The 17700-nt window shown below is 37.1% G+C and overlaps 1 protein-coding gene across 8 annotated transcripts in view; it reads left to right on the forward strand.

The window, feature by feature from the left end:
- FAM172A (family with sequence similarity 172 member A) overlaps positions 1 to 17700 on the forward strand; it is a 407879-nt gene that overhangs the window by 39395 nt on the left and 350784 nt on the right. For all 8 annotated transcript variants that reach the window (XM_040241517.1, XM_040241519.1, XM_040241518.1 and 5 more), the window contains 2 exons: positions 8864 to 8965; positions 14296 to 14396. In XM_040241517.1, the coding sequence (XP_040097451.1) occupies positions 8864 to 8965; positions 14296 to 14396 (203 nt within the window). The remainder of the gene's footprint in view (positions 1 to 8863; positions 8966 to 14295; positions 14397 to 17700) is intronic.

The following is a 17700-nucleotide window of genomic DNA, read 5'->3' on the forward strand; positions in this document are numbered from 1 at the left end:
AGGAGCCTGGTGGGCAACAGTCCATGGGGCTGCAAAGAGTTGGACACGACTGAGTGGCTAAGTACACCCATAAACCAGGCTAGATGAGGACTGAGAGTTTACTTTTATATTTAACAGTGTGGAGGTTATTGATGGTCTTCACAAAGAGCTGTTTCAGTGAACTGAAGGAAATGAAAGTCATGTTGGAAAACTTCAGTTAGAGATTAGGAAGAAAGCAATTCACAGAGTCGGACACAACATAGCAACTGACCACACAAGCACGAACTGTTTTAAGAAAAAGGAGAGATATGCTTTAGATGGGAACAAATATTTGCAATTCATATATCTGGAGAAGGAAATGGCAACCCACTCCAGTGCTCTTGCCTGGAGGATCCTATGGACGGAGGAGCCTGGTAGGCCATGGGGTCGCAAAGAGTTGGACATGACTGAGCGACTTCACTTCACTCACTTCATACTTTCATCACTGGAGAAGGAAATGGCAACCCACTCCAGTATTCTTGCCTGGAGAACCCCATGGACAGAGGAGCCTGGCTGGCCATGGTCAATGGGGTCGCAGAGAGTCAGACATGGCTGAAGTGACTAAGCACAGCACATATCCGACAAAGGACCTTTATCCAGTGTATATGAAGGTCATCAATAATCAATAATGGGCTTCCTAGGTGGCGCAGTGGTAAAGATTCTGCCTGCCAGTGCAGGAGACACAGGAGATGAGGGTTCGATCCTTGGGTTGGGAAGATCCCCTGGAGAAGGAAATGGCAACCCACTCCAGTGTTCTTGCCTGGAGAATCCCATGGACAGAGGATTCTGGTGGGCTACAGTCCACGGTGTTGCAGAAGAGTCAGGCATGACTTAGTGAATAAACAATAGAAAACTCTGTGGAAGGTTTGACGGCATGTTTGTATGCTGCTGAGATAGACCAACACACTCAGAATAATAGTTAATTTACAAAAGAGGATAAGGAATGAGGGAATGTGTGTGTTTTCATCCAAACAGATTTGTTGGGTTTCCACTTGGAAAGCTTTTGTCTACCTTCAGCCTTACGTGATAATGTGAAAATCTGATCTCTCAAGTTGTTCCAATTTAAACTTCCACAAGCAGTATATAAGAAATCAGATTGATTTTCTGGATTTTAGAGGTTGTATAGTGATGTTAAAAGCATATGGGTAGTCTGAATATAGTAATAAGGTTATAAATATAGAACTTTCTGAATTCAAACTGAGGTTTTCCCACTTACCATGAAACAAATTGCTTATCTTTTCTGAATCATTTTCTTCACTGGTACAATAGGAATATAAATGCTTAGCACATGAGCTTGTAATGATTAATGAAGTAGTCAAAATTGAAAATATTAGAAGATAAAATGGCAAATGTTAAATGAAGTATATCTTAGATCAAATTGACAGAATAAATAAAATGTATCCTTCAAAGAGTCCTATTTATCAGTTTTTTTCTTTTATGAAATATGCTTTTGGTATTAGGTCTAAGTACTCTTTGCTTAGCCCTGCTTTATGAAGATCTTTTTTTATGTTTCCTCTAAGAGTTTTATAGTTTTGGATTTTACATTTAAACTAATGATGTGTTTTTAGTTAATTTTTATTTAAGAGATGAACCTTAGGTCAAGGTTTGTATTTTTTGCCTATTGATGTCCAATTGCACCAGCACCATTTGTGGGGGGAAAAAAAAAATCTTTGCACTATTGAATTACTTCTTCATATTTTGAGGTTCTCTTATTTTGTTCCATGTATCTGTGTCTGTCTCTTCTCTAATACATACTCTTGATTACTGAACTTAAATAGTATGTCTTAAGTTTGGCTAGGATGATTCTCCCAAATTCATTCTTATTATTTGCCTTTTCTAGGTCTTTTGCCTTTCTATATAAATTTTAAGAGTAAAATTGTCTATAACTGTAAAAAAATTAATTTCAGTTCAGTTGCTCAGTCGTATCCAACTCTTTGCGACCCCATGTACTGCAGCACACCAGGCCTCCCTGTCCATCACCAACTCCCAGAGCTTGCTCAGACTCATGTCCATCAAGTCAGTGATACCATCCAATCATCTCATCCTCTGTCGTCCCCTTCTCCTCCTGCCTTCAGCCTTTCTCAGCATCAGGGTCTTTTCTAATGAGTCAACTCTTCGCATCAGGTGGCCGAAGTATTGGAGTTTCAGCTTCAACATCAGTCCTTCCAATGAACACCCAGGACTGATCTCCCTTAGGATGGACCGTTTGTATCTCCTTGCAGTCCATGGGACTCTCAAGAGTCTTCTCCAACACCACAGTTCAAAAGCATCAATTCTTCTGTGCTCAGCTTTCTTTATAGTCCAACTCTCACATCCATACATGACTACTGGAAAAACCATAGCTTTGAATAGACGGACCTTTGTTGGCAAAGTAATATCTCTGCTTTTTAATATGCTGTCTAGGTTGGTCATAATTTTTCTTCCAAGGAGCAGGCGTCTTTTAATTCCATGGCTGCAGTCAACATCTGCAGTGATTTTGGAGTCCCCCAAAATAAAGTGTGTCACTGTTTGCATTGTTTCTCCATCTATTTGCCATGAAATGATGGGACCAGATGCCATGATCTTAGTTTTCTGAATATTGTGTTTTAAGCCAACTTTTTCACTCTCGTCTCTCACTTTCATCAAGAGGCTCTTTAGTTCTTCTTGGCTTTCTGCCATAATTGTGGTGTTATCTGTATATCTGAGGTTATTGATATTTCTCCCGGCAATCTTGATTCTAGCTTATGCTTCATTCAGTCCAGCATATCTCATGATATACTCTGCATATAAGTTAAATAAGCAGGGTGAGATTACGCAGTAAATAATTTACTTGCATTTTAATAGAGATTGCATTCAAGCCTATAGACGAACGCGAGGAGAATTTACATCTTTACTAAAACTGATGTTTCCAATCCATGAACATGGAGTATCTGTCATTTATTTAGATCTTAGATTTCCTTCATTGACACTTTGCAATTTTCATCATATAATTAAGTCTTATACATATGTTATTAGATTTGTATTATAATTTTAGAGTGATTATAAATGGTATTGTGTTTTTAATTTCAGTTGTCATACTTTACTGATCATTTATGGAAATACAGTCAAATTTTGTGTACTGATATAGTCTGTGACTTTTTGGAAGTTGCTTATTTTTTTCAGAGGTTTTATAGGTAGACAAATTGGATTTTTCTATGTAGACCATCATGTTATTTGCTAATTGGGCAGTTTTATTTCTTCATTAACCATCTTGCTTTTTTGCCCTGGCTAAGACTTCCAGTGCTATGTTAAATAAGAGTAATTAGAACAGACATTCTTTCCTTATTCACTAGTTAATAGTGAGTGGTGGCACTCCCATTTTCACCCCTTAATTTCTAGACCTGTGAGTTCTGGCTCTGGGAGAAATAGCACTATATGTTGGACGCCGGTTCTGAGTATATACTGCCTCCTGGAGAATCTTGGTCCAGCCCTGCAAGATTCTGCCATCCAGCTAGCCCTGTAACTGAATCTTCAGAAGGCAGTCCACCATTCTGTCAATTTAGCCACTTCAAGATGGTGAGGACACGGTAAGACAAGTGAGTTCCATGAGCATGGGCCCATTGTTTCACTTCTTTTGCTGTGATGTGAGTTTCTTGATCAGAAACAATGCTGTGTGGAATACCAGGATGGTGGATAAAGCCTCCTGCAAGTCCACAGAGAGTTAGATGTGTCAGAAGCCTTGAGTGCAGGGAAGGCCAATCTGTATCCAGAGAAAGTATCTAATCCAGTAAGAACAAAATTCTGCCCCTTTCATGATGGAATTGATCCAGTGTATTAACCTGCCTCCAGTTACTTGGCTGATCACCCCCAGGACATGGTGCCATGTTGAGGACTGCCATGGTGGTCTCTGCTGCTGGCAAATTGGACACCCAGCTATGACGGTAGCCAGGTTGCCTTTGGTGGGTGCAGGTTCATATTTTGAGCCCATGCATGACCTCCAACCCTACCACAGTGGCCACTTTGTTCTTGAGCTCATTGGGTGATGACAGATTTGACCACTCAGTAAGGCCGACTGGTGTCCGCAGAAAGGATCATCCTGTGCACTTGATTTTTAAAATATTCCTCTGTTGAGCTTACCTTTTAGTGAGCACTCACTTGGGACGCTAATATTTTCACATTCTGTTGCTCATTCAGAGAGGTCTGTCCACATACCTCTTCCACGTTTCCTTGTCACCAGTTTTCCGATCGTGTTCCTTCCAAGTCCCTGACCATCCAGCCAAATGATTGACTGCATGCCCATGAATCATTTTATAGGCACTCATCTGGTCATATCTCTTTCCAGAGAAATGGAACAACCAGGTGCCCTGCTCTCAGTTCTGCCCACTGGGAAGATTTCCCTTCACCGCTGTTATTTAGGGATGTCCCCAAAGGGGCCTCTGATGCTTCCGCTGTCTGCTTTTAGGTGGTGGCTGAGTATCATGCAGAACCATTGGTGATCCAGACTCGAGTTTTCTCTTCTTCTGCCAGCTGATGAGGCTTTAGGTGCGTGCTGATGAATAGAAGGCGTGTCGCAGGAGTGGAGACCATAGGCAATTGGGCTACTCCTGCATGTTACTTATTTTTGTCTTCAGGGCTTGCTCAGTCCTAACCACATACACACCACTCCCTATTTGATGATGGAGTGCTATTGTACACACTCAACTTTAATTCTTGGTGTGTCACTTACCACCTAGTTCATGATGGCCTGCTAAGGTCTCATGGTAAGCTGGCAGCCCGTGGTTAAGTGTTCAATCTCCACTCAGGCCCAGTAGCAGGCCAAGAGGTATTTCTCAAAAGGAGATAGTTACCTACAGTGGATAGTAAGGCTTTGTGACAAAATCCTGAACCTGTGCTGTGAAGGCAGGAGTGGATTGATGTCCTAGCTTGAAGACAGTTATACAGAGAGTAGGAGTTCTGTCTTACTCACCACTTTTGTTCTATTCAGGCCTTCAGTGGATTGGGTGAGTTCATCTGTATTGGAGGTGGGGGGCAACCTGCTTGACCCAGTCTGCAGATTCAAATGTTAATCTCATCCAGAAATACCTTCATAAACATGCTCAGGATAATATTTAACCAAATATCTGGGCACCCAGTCAAGTTGACACATAAAATTAACCATCACACTATTCATTTGTCTATGGAAACTTTGGTTGCTTCCACCTTTTGGCTGTTGTGAGTACTATTGCAGTGAATGAAGATGACTGTGAAGTAAAAGAATTTAATTCAATGGAAGGAGAAAAGTGAGAATCTTCAAGCCAAGTTTTGATAAAAAATATTTTAATCAATTTTGCAGTGAATAGGGGTGTACAAATGTATGAATCTTTGTTTTCAGTTCTTTGGGGGTATAAAGTGGTATTTTTATCCAATGACTTCATATGTTTAGTTGAAATTTAGAATTCTAGTTGCTAAATGGCTTTAATGACCAGAGATTGTTTAAAAAAAAAAACAATGGTTACATCTGATATATATTTAGGTTATAAGGATTCAGTTGTACTGTATTTTATAGGAGATTGACGGGATTTTGCATGGAAAAGTTCTATTATACTTGATTTTTACCTAATCTACTGCCTTTGGAACCCAATTTCTGCAAAATGCAGTTATATAGCTTTGTTTTCCTTTTACAAAGCAGAAAAATAATTTCTGAAAGTTTCTTTCTGAGTCTACTCAAGTCGGCTTCCCTGGTAGCTCAGCTGGTAAAGAATCCGCCTGTAATGCAGGAGACCCCGGTTTGATTCCTGGGATGGGAAGATCCTCTGGAGAAGGAATAGGCTACCCACTCCAGTATTCTTGGGCTTCCCTGGTGGCTCAGATGGTAAAGAATCCACCTGCAGTGCAGGAGACCTGGGTTTGATCCCTGGGTCAGGAAGACCACTGGAGAAGGGCATGGCAACCCACCCCAGTATTCTTGCCTGGAGGATCCCATGGACAGAGGAGCCTGGCCGGCTATACAGTCCATGGGGTTGCAAAGAGTTGGATGTGACTGAGTGACTGAGCACAGACACTCAATGCCAGTGAAATTAAAAATATCCACATCTAGTTCTCTAACTGACAGAGGAGGAGTTTGAGGAATACATGTTTTAGTTTATTATTCATTTTATCATTCAAAGGAACTTTTTGGTCAAAGCAAAAGCATATTTCTGTATTCAGAAAAGTTTATTCTTTTTATAAGGTAATGAAGAGAGGGGTTAGACTATTTTGGAGCTTATACAGGACATAGAATAAAAGTATAGGCATTTTGAAAGAGTACTGACTTAGATATTAGAGAATAAGTTTATTTTTTTAATCCCACAGTACTATTAAGGTATAATTTTGGGCAAGCCATTTTACGTCTCTGGGCTTATTTCCTTGTCTCAAAGACAGTGACGACAACGTACTACTGCTTTATAGGGCTGTGATGGTCAAATGAGGTATAGTATGTGAAATCTTTAAAATGATATATAGATGTTAGATGATCTGAGCTGATAGAAAATGAATATTAGACATAATACAGCTGCTTATATTTTGGATGGTTTTGTGTGTATCTGATTAAGAGGATTCTAAGTTTTGAACTGTGGAAGATGACTATGAAGTAAAAGAATTTAATTCAATGGAAGGAGAAAAGTGAGAATCTTCAAGCCAATTTTTGATAAAAAATATTTTAATCAATTTTGCAAAGATTTACACATTGTTCAGAACCTTACTAATGAATCAGAAATTTGTCAGCATGTACCCATTTGCCCCAGTATCCATACTTTGTGACATTTTTTATTTTACTAGATAATTTGCAGATTTTTTTTTTAATAAACTCGCTTGTATTTTGAAGATGGTATATTTTTATGTAAGTTGAGGTTTATCCGATGCGGTAGTTTAAAGAATTTTAAACAATGGCTTTTTTTTTTTTTTACAAGTTTTTTGATATCTTATCTTTGTGTCCCACAGAGAGAGACTCGAGACTGGCATATTTTTATGATCTGTACAGGTGGATTGATTATATCTCTGTAAGTGAGAGACAGAAGTAAAGTGTTACTTCTGAGATTCTTTTGTTTTAAACAAAGGCTGGGGTTGGGGGTGGGGAGTTGCTGGTTTGCTATACTATGTGTCCTAGGAGTTTTTTCTCTCTTCAGGAATTTGAGTTTGAAAGAGAAAAAAAAAATCTCAAAATCTAAACTTAGAAAAGAAAATCTTTTGAGAGATAAATAACTTTGAAGTTTATCTTTTATTTGTTCCAAGTTTGCATGTGACACAAAGATGACATCATATAGTGAGAATTTTTGCCTCATCCCGTAGTAACCTATAAGAAATTGTTGCATACTGTTGACAGACTGATTTGAGGCTGGGGCAGGGAAAATGCAAGATACTCCTGCAATACCGTGTAGTAACAGGAAATAAGAAAATGCTCACAAAATAAAAAGATGAGACTGAGGAGCCGGGATGACTGTTTGCAATGTAGTGTCCTGGACGGAATCCTGGAACAGAAAATGGAAATTAATGGGAAAACGGGTGAATAATATCTGGGCTTTGTTAATAGTAATGTACCAATGTTGGTTTCTTCATTGCAGCAAACCTAGCCTGGTAAGGTAGAATGTTAACAATAGGGAAAACTGGATATAGACCCTATCTGTACTATCTTTCAGCTTATCTGTATCTAAAATGATTCAGAAATAAAATGCTTATTTGAAAAATATTTTTGACAGTCTTTTATTATGTATAGTCAAATGATGTGAAGAATAGAAACTGTTTTGTGTCAGCCTGTTTTCTCCAGTTAGTGTGTTTTATTTTACTGTTGTTATTTCCCCTCTAAAAGTAGAATAATGGAAACGGTGGAAACAGTGAGAGACTTTATTTGGGCTCCAGAATCACTGCAGATAGTGACTGTAGCCATGAAATTAAAAGATGCTTGCTCCTTGGAAGAAAAACTATGACTAACCTAGACAGCATATTAAAAAGCAAAGACATTACTTTGCCAACAAAGGTCTGTCTAGTCAAAGCTGTGGCTTTTGTAGTAGTCATGTACGGATGTGAGAGTTGGACTATAAAGAAAGCTGAGCACAGAAGAATGGATGCTTTTGAACTGTGGTGTTGTTGAAGATTCTTGAGAGTCCTTTGGACTGCAAGGAGAGCCAACCATTCCATTCTAAAGGAAATCAGGCCTGAATATTCATTGGAAGGACTGATGCCTAGCTGAAATTCCAATACTTTGGCCACCTGATGTGAAGAACTGACTCACTGGAAAAGACCCTGATGCTGGGAAAGATTGAAGGCGGGAGGAGAAGGGGACGACAGAGGATGAGATGGTTGGATGGCATCACTGACTTGATGGACATGAGTTTGAGCAGGCTCCTGGAGTTGGTGATGGACAGGGAGTCCTGGCGTGCAGCAGTCCATGGGGTCGCAAAGAGTCAGACACGACTGAGCAACTGAACTGACTGATGGTATATTACTATTATTTAGATTTTTAAGTTCCCTTTTTCATAGCACTAGTAACACTTGGTGATCTTTAAAAGTCATATTAATATCTGAAAATTTAAAAAAATGATAGAAGGAGGTTAAATAAGGTACAAATTAGTAGCTGTATATTCTGAAGTGAAAGAAGTTCATAATTAATCATTGTGGTGCATAGGATCTGAGTTGTGATTGTTTGGAGAATTAGTTTTGAAAGTACTTATGTTATATTGATTGATACTGTATGTCATCGCAATGAAGCATTTTGGTAAGTTAAAAAATTATTAATAAGAATCTTACCATTTAAGGCAACACATAAAAAGTAACCTAACAGAAAAAGAAAAAAAATTAAAATAATGTAAGATACTGTCTTTGTTATTAATTATGAAAATGAATATAAGTAATATTCATGTCATTTCTTTTCTAGATTTATTATCTAGGATAGATTTGGATGAACTAATGAAAAAAGATGAACCACCTCTTGATTTTCCTGATACACTGGAAGGATTTGAATATGCTTTTAATGAAAGTAAGTGGTGTATGCTATATGTATGCAAAATTTGTTTAACAATGCTAATAGAAAATAAACAATCCTAAACTTTTATTTGACAGCTAGAAAGTTTTGTGTGTTTCTTTTGAGAAACAATATCTTATCCTTTCATGATGAAATTCTTCTGTCAGTAAAAGAGCCAAGTAATAATTTCCCATACTTGTCAAGTCACTTAAACCAACGAATATGAATTTAATTCAACTTTGGTATTTTCATTCTTGAGAGTTCAACTCTCTTGTATCCAGCTGGAACTCCCAATTAATAGTGTAGAAAGATGCTATTATTTCATGTGTTATTTAAAAGATGAAGTGACTGGCAATAATTATCTGTGACACTGTTTTAAAACATAATACTTGATTCCATTATTATTTTTTAGACAACATCCTTATTGTAAAACTTCATTAAGTTCTGAATAAAATAAGCTTGGGACTTGGAATAAGGTACCATAGATTGCAAGAATGTTTCTTGTACAAAGAACCATGAAACTGGATTAATAATACTGTAATACTTGAGAGATAATGTTATTATGGGCCAGGTAGCATTTGAATTATAGCTGAATATTTGATTTATAGTACTATATCAACTAAATTGGTGATCTGTCCTCATTGTGTGTGTTTTTTTTTAATTTTACATGGATTTATTTTATTCTATTCACATTGACTATTGTCATACCACCTACAAAAAGTGCAAAAGTCTAATCAGTTTTCTAATACCAGGTCAGAGCCAGGTTGCAGAAGAGGAACTATACAGTAAGTTATAAGAGCAGTTCAGATGTCCTATCACTTGATGTACTTAAACCTGTAAATATTGCCATAGGAGAATCTCTGTTTTTTTGCAGTGTCCACACAGTTCCTGCCAATGAGGCCTTTTGATCGATGTGTCTTTGCAGTATCAATTATGGATGTTAGAGCTTATAGTGATAGTCTCTGTGTACTAGAATATTAACTGAACATATTAGAACATATTAGAGACATGTTAGAAAGTATTAGAACATATTAGGAACTTTGATCTCTTTTCTGATATTAATTTGCATGCTTTTTAATAAAGGGTATCTTTTGGCAAAGTATGTGTGAGTAGTAATATTTTGTTTTTAAAAGAAAATTTAAAATTCCTTTATAGTTTAATTAACAGACTGTAAAGAACTCTGAGACTGACGTTGCTCCTGCCCCTTTGAAACAATGACCAGACTCCTCTTCCAGGCCAGGGATGGGGGCATGTGCTGGCAGTGCAGATGAATCGCAGAGCTATGCTTGTATTATGAACAGAAGACACCAGTTTCCCTTGAAGTCTACCTTTCATCTCCCTTGAACATTTCTTAAAGGAAATGAAAGACAAGGAAGCAATACACTTTTATCTCTCCCTTTCTTACCAGATACGTTCACACACACACATCTTTGCTTACATGTTTACATTCTTGCATGCACATACTCACTTTTGGGACACACTTACGCCTTTGCAAATGCGCGTGTGCTTTCATGGACTTACACCTGAATGTGTAAGCACCCTTGCACACACCTATCACATATTTTGTTTTAGTATCCTGGACATTGTCTTGCATAAATGTAGACTTACAGTATGGGCAAAGATTCTTGCATTCCAAGGAGAGAATGCCACTTTTATGGATCTCATTTTTAGCACGATGCAGTTTGGGGTTGAATTCACGGTGAATGGTGAGTATTTTTTTAAAAGATGTGAGGATTTGAAACCAAGAAACTAGTTTCAGTATTAAATCCCTAAGAGAGCAGTCCTATCTTAGACTCTTCAGGGACTTTTTTTCAGGGTTTATAATGGAAAAACTTTCATGAAAGCTTTGAATTAAAACTTTCATTGACTAAAAGAAGCTTCTAAATTTTTTTAAAGAATTTGGAAGTTCTTAGTTGGGTAAAGAAGAATTAAGATACAGAGTTCACTCTAAGGAAAAAGAATACTGTAACAAAGGGGAAGAGATTCTTTTTACCTGCATCAAACTGATACCTTGTTCTTTCAAATCACTGTACCTTTTCAAATACTCTTTGTGTTTAAAGTGCCTGTTTAGCCATTCTCCAGTTGCAGTTGGTATACGGCCCAGCTCAAATGCCTTTGCCTTGAAAGATGAAGGTGAGGCTTTTCACCTTACACCCTCACTCTTACTCCCTATATACTTTGGTGCGGTACTGTGAGAAATTACGCTTTTGTTATCACCAAAACACACACACACACACATACACACACACCCTCAGTAACAAACTGTTTTGAGTTTGAAGCTTGTCTTCCATGATGGCTGATTTTTATTGGATTCTTACTGTTGTCAGAAAGTGTCTTAAATATTTTCAGTTTATTAATTCATGTAGGTCATTGACATGCAGTTGGTTATACACCGGAGATTTTACAACTGATTTAAGGAGACTCTAAAATGTCCTAAATCAGACCTCTGACAGTTGCTAAAGAGATTTTCCAAACCTTTGAGAAATACTATTTGCAAATCCAACTGTAAGTGATCCAGATTATCTTTTCTGGTTAAGAATGCTTACTCTTTTTGCCTCTTTATGTTCTTTTTATTTTTAATACTAGTGTTAGTAGTTGGCTGTTTTGGCAAGGCTCGTTTTCCCTAAAGTATCAAAATCATTATCAACTTATGAGAATCATTATGTTCAAAATGAGTAGAGAATTAAAAAAAACAAACAGCAAACCTCTCTTTGAGATGTAGATATATCTACATCTAACTGCATAAACTCACTCTCTCGGTAAGTCAGTTCCCTTTCACACAACAGTCCCATAGAAAATACATTTCAAATTTTAGCTGCAGAAGTATTACACGTTACTATGTGCCACATGCCTTTAAGGTTGCTTTAGTCAAAATCACAAATGTCAGATTTGCAGATACCTTAAATTCACTTGTATTGGTATCCTAAATGGGAACTTCCCTGTCCTCAAAAGAAAGACATAGATGTACCTTATAATTTATATGGCATCATCTGACCATAAATGAGTGTTCGTTATGGTGATCTAGTGCTGTGTCTCATGCTGAGTATTAAAAAACTTTAGAAATAAGAATTAGCACTTATATTAAAAATACTGAGTATGTGTAGTAAAATCGATTCATGAAATAATGATATGAGATAGTTAGAGTAGTAATGTTTCCCGGATTTTGGCTCTGGTGCCATAGATTTCCTTTCAAGTCTTTCTTCACTCTTGCAAGCCTTCATTGGATAAAAATCAAATACTAATAACTCAGTTTAGCTTGACCATGTACCTCTTATGCCACTCCTAGGATAAAGGCTAAAGGCTAAAGTTTGAGGCTTCTATTTGATTTCATGTGTTCTCCACTGTTGTATTATTCAGTTCGTCTCAGTACTCTCTTTGTTTCTGTTAAACTGGGTTGTTCACCATTATTTGAACTTGTCATCTTTTTTTTTTGTTTTTGTTTTTTCAAAATTATATTTTCATTGAGTAGAGGGGAGGGAAGTTGTTAAAGCACTTGATCTGCTGTTTTTCTCTCCTGAATACCAAGAGAATGCTTCCGGGGAGACAAGACAGGTGGCTTGGTCTGCCATGGGGAGAATCCTTCTCCATGAAGTATTTTGAACAAGTTATGGTTTGCCATTACTTACAGTTAAACCTATAATCTGCAGATATGTAATTGCATGTTTCTTTGAAAAAATATCACATGAGCAGTACAACTCTCTGGCACATAAAGTAGAAGTGTTTATAACCAGCATGCCCACCAATGTGTGCAGTAACTCACATGCCCCACTTAGAGACATCACCTGTTCTGGACCAGAGCATGCTATCCAGGGAGAAGAGAAGACTGGGGAGACACAGCCAGGCTGTTGCAAACCACTCCCTGCTTTGCCTGTGCCTTTTGGTTGCTTGGGCCATTGAAATTATTAATAAAGTTGTTTATTGTCAGTACAGTCATTGAACTTTGTGAGTTTGTCTTGACAGTCTTATCAGGTCGGTTTATTTCTCTTCCTCAGTTCTCGTCTCCTCAAAACAAAAATTTGGAACAGACTAAAAATCCCTGGTGGCTCAGATGGTAAAGCGTCTGCCAAAGTGTGGGAGACCCGGGTTCGATCCCTGGGTTGGGAAGATCCTCTGGAGAAGGAAATGGCAACACACTCCAGTATTCTTGCCTGGAAAATCCCATGGATGGAGGAGCCTGGTTGGCTGCTCTCCAAGGGTTTAAAACAACAGACAAGTCACAGTTCAGGTTGGCTCAAGCAGACAGATCTTTTATTAGACAGACACTCCCAAAATGTGGACGCCGGCTGATCCCAAAGAAGTCATCATAACAATCCCCCTTGATTTCCGCCTTTTATACTTGCCGTCTCTTCCTTTTGGTTGTGCCCTGTGCAGAATAGGGCTTGTACCCACCACCAGTCAAGAAAGGGAATGCAACTAGGCATACGTTCAAGGCCAACGGACAGTTGCAAGTTATATAACAACAGGCTCTGTTGCGTGTGTCCTCCCATAGTTCAGTCTGTTGTCATCAGATCTATATATACCTGTAGACTATTTCTGAACCCTTAATAGGCTCCTAGCTGCCTGAGGTTACTTGAGGAAGCCCCTGTGGTTAGTTTGTATCCACTGTGTGCGTAGGGCTCCCTGTGCAGGAGTTGGAACAGTCTCTCTTTTTATTTTTGTAGCAAATCTGTGAGCGCCCCCTGGGTGTGTCTGAGAGGGGGTTTAGAGATCAGCTTGCCTCCTTTTCAGCTAGGTTACCCCCTGTTGCTCATGCCTAACTTCCTACCTAGCAGTCTAAACCTTCTTTGGTTCACTGTCTCTCTCCCATTTCCATTTGAAGTCGTATTTGTATTTCAAGCCAGGTGAGAAATTTCACTAAAACCTTTGAACCTATTCTAGCCTATAGGGATCCTTCGTTTTTCTAAACTCATTTTAGACTTTATGTGAATTGCCTGTAGCAGTGTTTTAGATTGTTGACTTCATTCTTTGTAAAAAGTTACTTCACTTTTAAATATTTATGCTTTTACTCCTCAGGTAACTTCTAAGCTTAAGAATTGGGACCATGTTCATGGCTGTAGCTAGCAAAAATCTTCATGTTATAGGCCTTCAAATATTGTTAATTTGCTTTGGGTTAGAGAAATGAAGATGGAAGACATAGCCTTTGAGTACTTGGGTCCTTCTTTTATACTATGTATACCTTTGTACTATATGGATATTTAAAGAAAAAGATCTAATGAGAACAATGAGAATGTCCTGAGACATTAAATTTTTATTAGACATTATTTATTATGCTTTACATATTATTATAAATATACTCTGAATCATAGCACTATTTTAACAAATAAACTTGTTTGTTTGTCTTCTAGAGGGGCAGTTAAGACACATAAAAACTGGGGAGCCGTTTGTTTTTAACTACCGGGAAGACTTGCACAGATGGAACCAGAAAAGATACGAAGCACTAGGAGAGGTATGGTTGTGTATATGATTTAACCTTGTTTTTTATTCCAGTTTTAAATAATCAGAATAAAGGTTTAAGTTGAAGCAGTACATGTGTTCTTTCTACAAAATGATTCAAAAAGGTTTTTGTATTTTTTTTTTATTTTTAGTGGTAGCATTAGAAACGTAATTTCAGTTTAAAATTTTATGTTTTTACACAAATTTTTTCATGACCTTGATATTTTGTAATGAGTCATTATAAGGGGAACAAATTGATGCTAAATATTTTTTTTTAATGTTTTTAGGAGGTTGAGTCCTCTGCTGTTCCAGGAAGAATAAGTCTTTTTCTAAATGCTTATCTAAAACAAAAAGCACAGAGAGTTACTGTTGTTAATTATGTGAGATGATAGACATGTTAATTATCCTGGTCTTGGCAATTTTTCTTAGAAATTTCCTGGCAATTATAAAATCATCTTATTGTACATTTTAAGTATATACAAATACAGTTATCAGTTATTACTGAAAGTTATAAAAAAGTATTTTATCTATAGGAAGAAAATTGCTATTGGCTAATAAATTAGATATAAACTACATATCTTTGACTTGATAAAGGATTAAGCCTTGTGAAACATTACATGTCTCTTTAATGCTACCACTGGTAGGAACCTTTGAAAATGTCATTTGTCATTCAAGTGAATGTTTTGTTAAAGCTCAGTTTTATTCATTAGTGTCATATAGTTGTTGTTCAGTTGCTTAGTCATCTCAAACTCTCTGCAGTCCCATGGACTGCAGCATGCCAGGCTTCCCTGTCCTTCACTGTCTACCTTAATTCATGTCCATTGAGTTGATGATACCATCCAACCATCTCATCCTGTGTTGCCCCATTCTCCTGCCCTCAATCTTTCCCACTATCAGGGTCTTTTCCAGTGGGTCAGCTCTTTGCATCAGGTGGCCAAAGTATTGGAGCTTTAGCTTCACCATAGTCCTTCCAGTAAATATTCAGGGTTGATTTCCTTTAGGATGGACTGGTTTGATTTCCTTGCAGTCCAAGGGACTCTCAGGTCTTCAGAACCACGATTTGAAAGCGTCAATTCTTTGGCACTCAGCCTCCTTTATGGTCCAGCTCTCAAATCCATATATGACTACTGGAAAAACCATAGTTTTGACTATATGAACCTTTGTCAGCAAAGTGATGTCTCTGATTTTTGATGTCATATTCTGTGTTTTTCATAAAATGCATATGAACACATTTGTTTACTGCGATAACTGACAACTGCTTGATTTCTATAAAGAAAAGCTGAAAGTTCTATTTATATTTTGGCTGTCTAATAAAAGTAGTCAAAGTGAATTATTTGCTTAAACAGTAGTATAAAGAATATATGAAATTAAGTTTATCTTTTCTGGAATACAGATTTTCTTGGATCTCTTCTGCACATCTTTGAGCAAAGGCATTGACAGCTTTTGTTCTGAACCATCTTTTTTAAGATGTCTGATTAGGAAGCAGACTTAGAAGATAGAGATTGTGTCTTCTAGCACAGAGGACAGATTTGTTTGATGTCCAAGGAATTTCATGGTAGGGAACATCCTCTGAAGAAGGAAATGGCAACCCACTCCAGTATTCTTGCCTGGAGAATTCCATGGACAGAGGAACATGGTGGGCTACAGTCCATGGTGTTGCAGAGTCAGACACAACTGAGCGACTAACACTTTCACTTTACTTTCATGCAAATGGAGAGTCACACAAATTTTGACCATGAGCCTCATAGTCAATCTCAAGACATGTCACCATAATTCTGAAAATGCAGGTTCTCATATAGAGAACTCTCTATCTAGAGTTCCCAGAAAACATATAAACATTGTGTTTAAATTCTGAAAATACTTTAATGCTTCTTATTACCAATAAGATCTCTAGTTCCGTTAAGTGAGAACCTGTGAAAAGTCTCTCACCAGTGTCCTCCATGTAAAAGCACTGAAAAAACTTTTCTCTTCAGTAATGGATAGGGAAGAATTCAGCAATTTGAGTTTATTGCCTGAGAGCCTGCCTTAATAAATAAACTTTTGGTATGCTTAAATTTTAAATTTTAAGGACACAGCTTTTGACTTCAGCCTGCAATCTAAACCAAAGCCCCTTCTGTTTTCTTAAGTGTTTTCCTACAGAATATTGAGTTTTGTCTTCAGCTGAGAGGTACTATATATGTTTCACAACTGCCGTTTTAGTTTATGTTTATTTCTCTCTTAAGGAGATTATTATAGCAGTCATTCAGCAGAAATTGTTTTTAAGACTTGCTCCTGAAATGCTCTATCATTTCTATGTAAATTAAACTAACTGTGTAAGTAAAATAAACTGAGATGTCATTTTCTTTTTAGAATGCAGTGTCATAACTACACAAAAGAGTACTCTTTTACACTCACATAGTTACATTTTTACAGTTAAACAAATGCTTTTGCTAATATGTATATATATATTTTTACTGTCTACATATAACTTGATAAATACGTATACCTTTTAATAAGTTTGGTTAATTTGTCTAAATTTAGAAAGATACTTTCAGTTTAAAGAAGTGGGAGAGTGGTGTGAAAGGGTGATTTTCAGAATAGAAGTTTTCATGCATATATGTTGGAGACAAATATTATGCCAAGGAATAACATTTCCTTTGAAAGATTAGAAAGGCTATCATTTAAGTAATAAATAGAATGGAAAAACCCAGCATGTAACTTGTCAAATTTTCTCAACTATCTCTTTCATGTCAATACTGAATTATTATTAAATGGAGAATTTGTAATCCAGAAGAAATTCTAATGAAAGATTTGAACATTTTGCCTAAATTGGGTCTTTGTACTTTCCTTTGATATTTGTTTACTTCTTTAAAAGTTAATAAATTGTTAGTGTGCTTAGTAAGAGGATAGTATTGATTGAACAGTCTTAAAAGCTTGGCTTTTTATTCATGGCTAGGACCACACTTACAAAAAAAAAAAGAAAGTAAAGGCATAATTTCACCCCCCCACTCCCGGACCTAAATTAGTAATATGTCTTGTAAAAGAGTGCAGTTATTGAAAAGTACCACTACTAAAAAGATGGAATTTATGCAGCTATAAAAATTGGATTTTTCCAATGGCCATATTCAGGTGTTTGAAATAGGAACAACTTAAAGTAAAGAATAATAATATAAGTTATTATGTTAATAGTCAAATTTTGAGTATAATGTGATTTGTTGTTGTTCAGTTGCTCAGTCATGTCTGACTCCTTGTGAGTCCATGAACAGCAGCACACCAGGCTTCCCTGTCCTTCACCATCTCCTGGAGTTTGCTCAAACTCATGTCCATTGAGTTGGTGA

This window comes from Oryx dammah, unplaced genomic scaffold, assembly GCF_014754425.2.
Source record: "Oryx dammah isolate SB20612 unplaced genomic scaffold, SCBI_Odam_1.1 HiC_scaffold_5, whole genome shotgun sequence".
Classification (NCBI taxonomy): Eukaryota; Metazoa; Chordata; class Mammalia; order Artiodactyla; family Bovidae; genus Oryx; species Oryx dammah.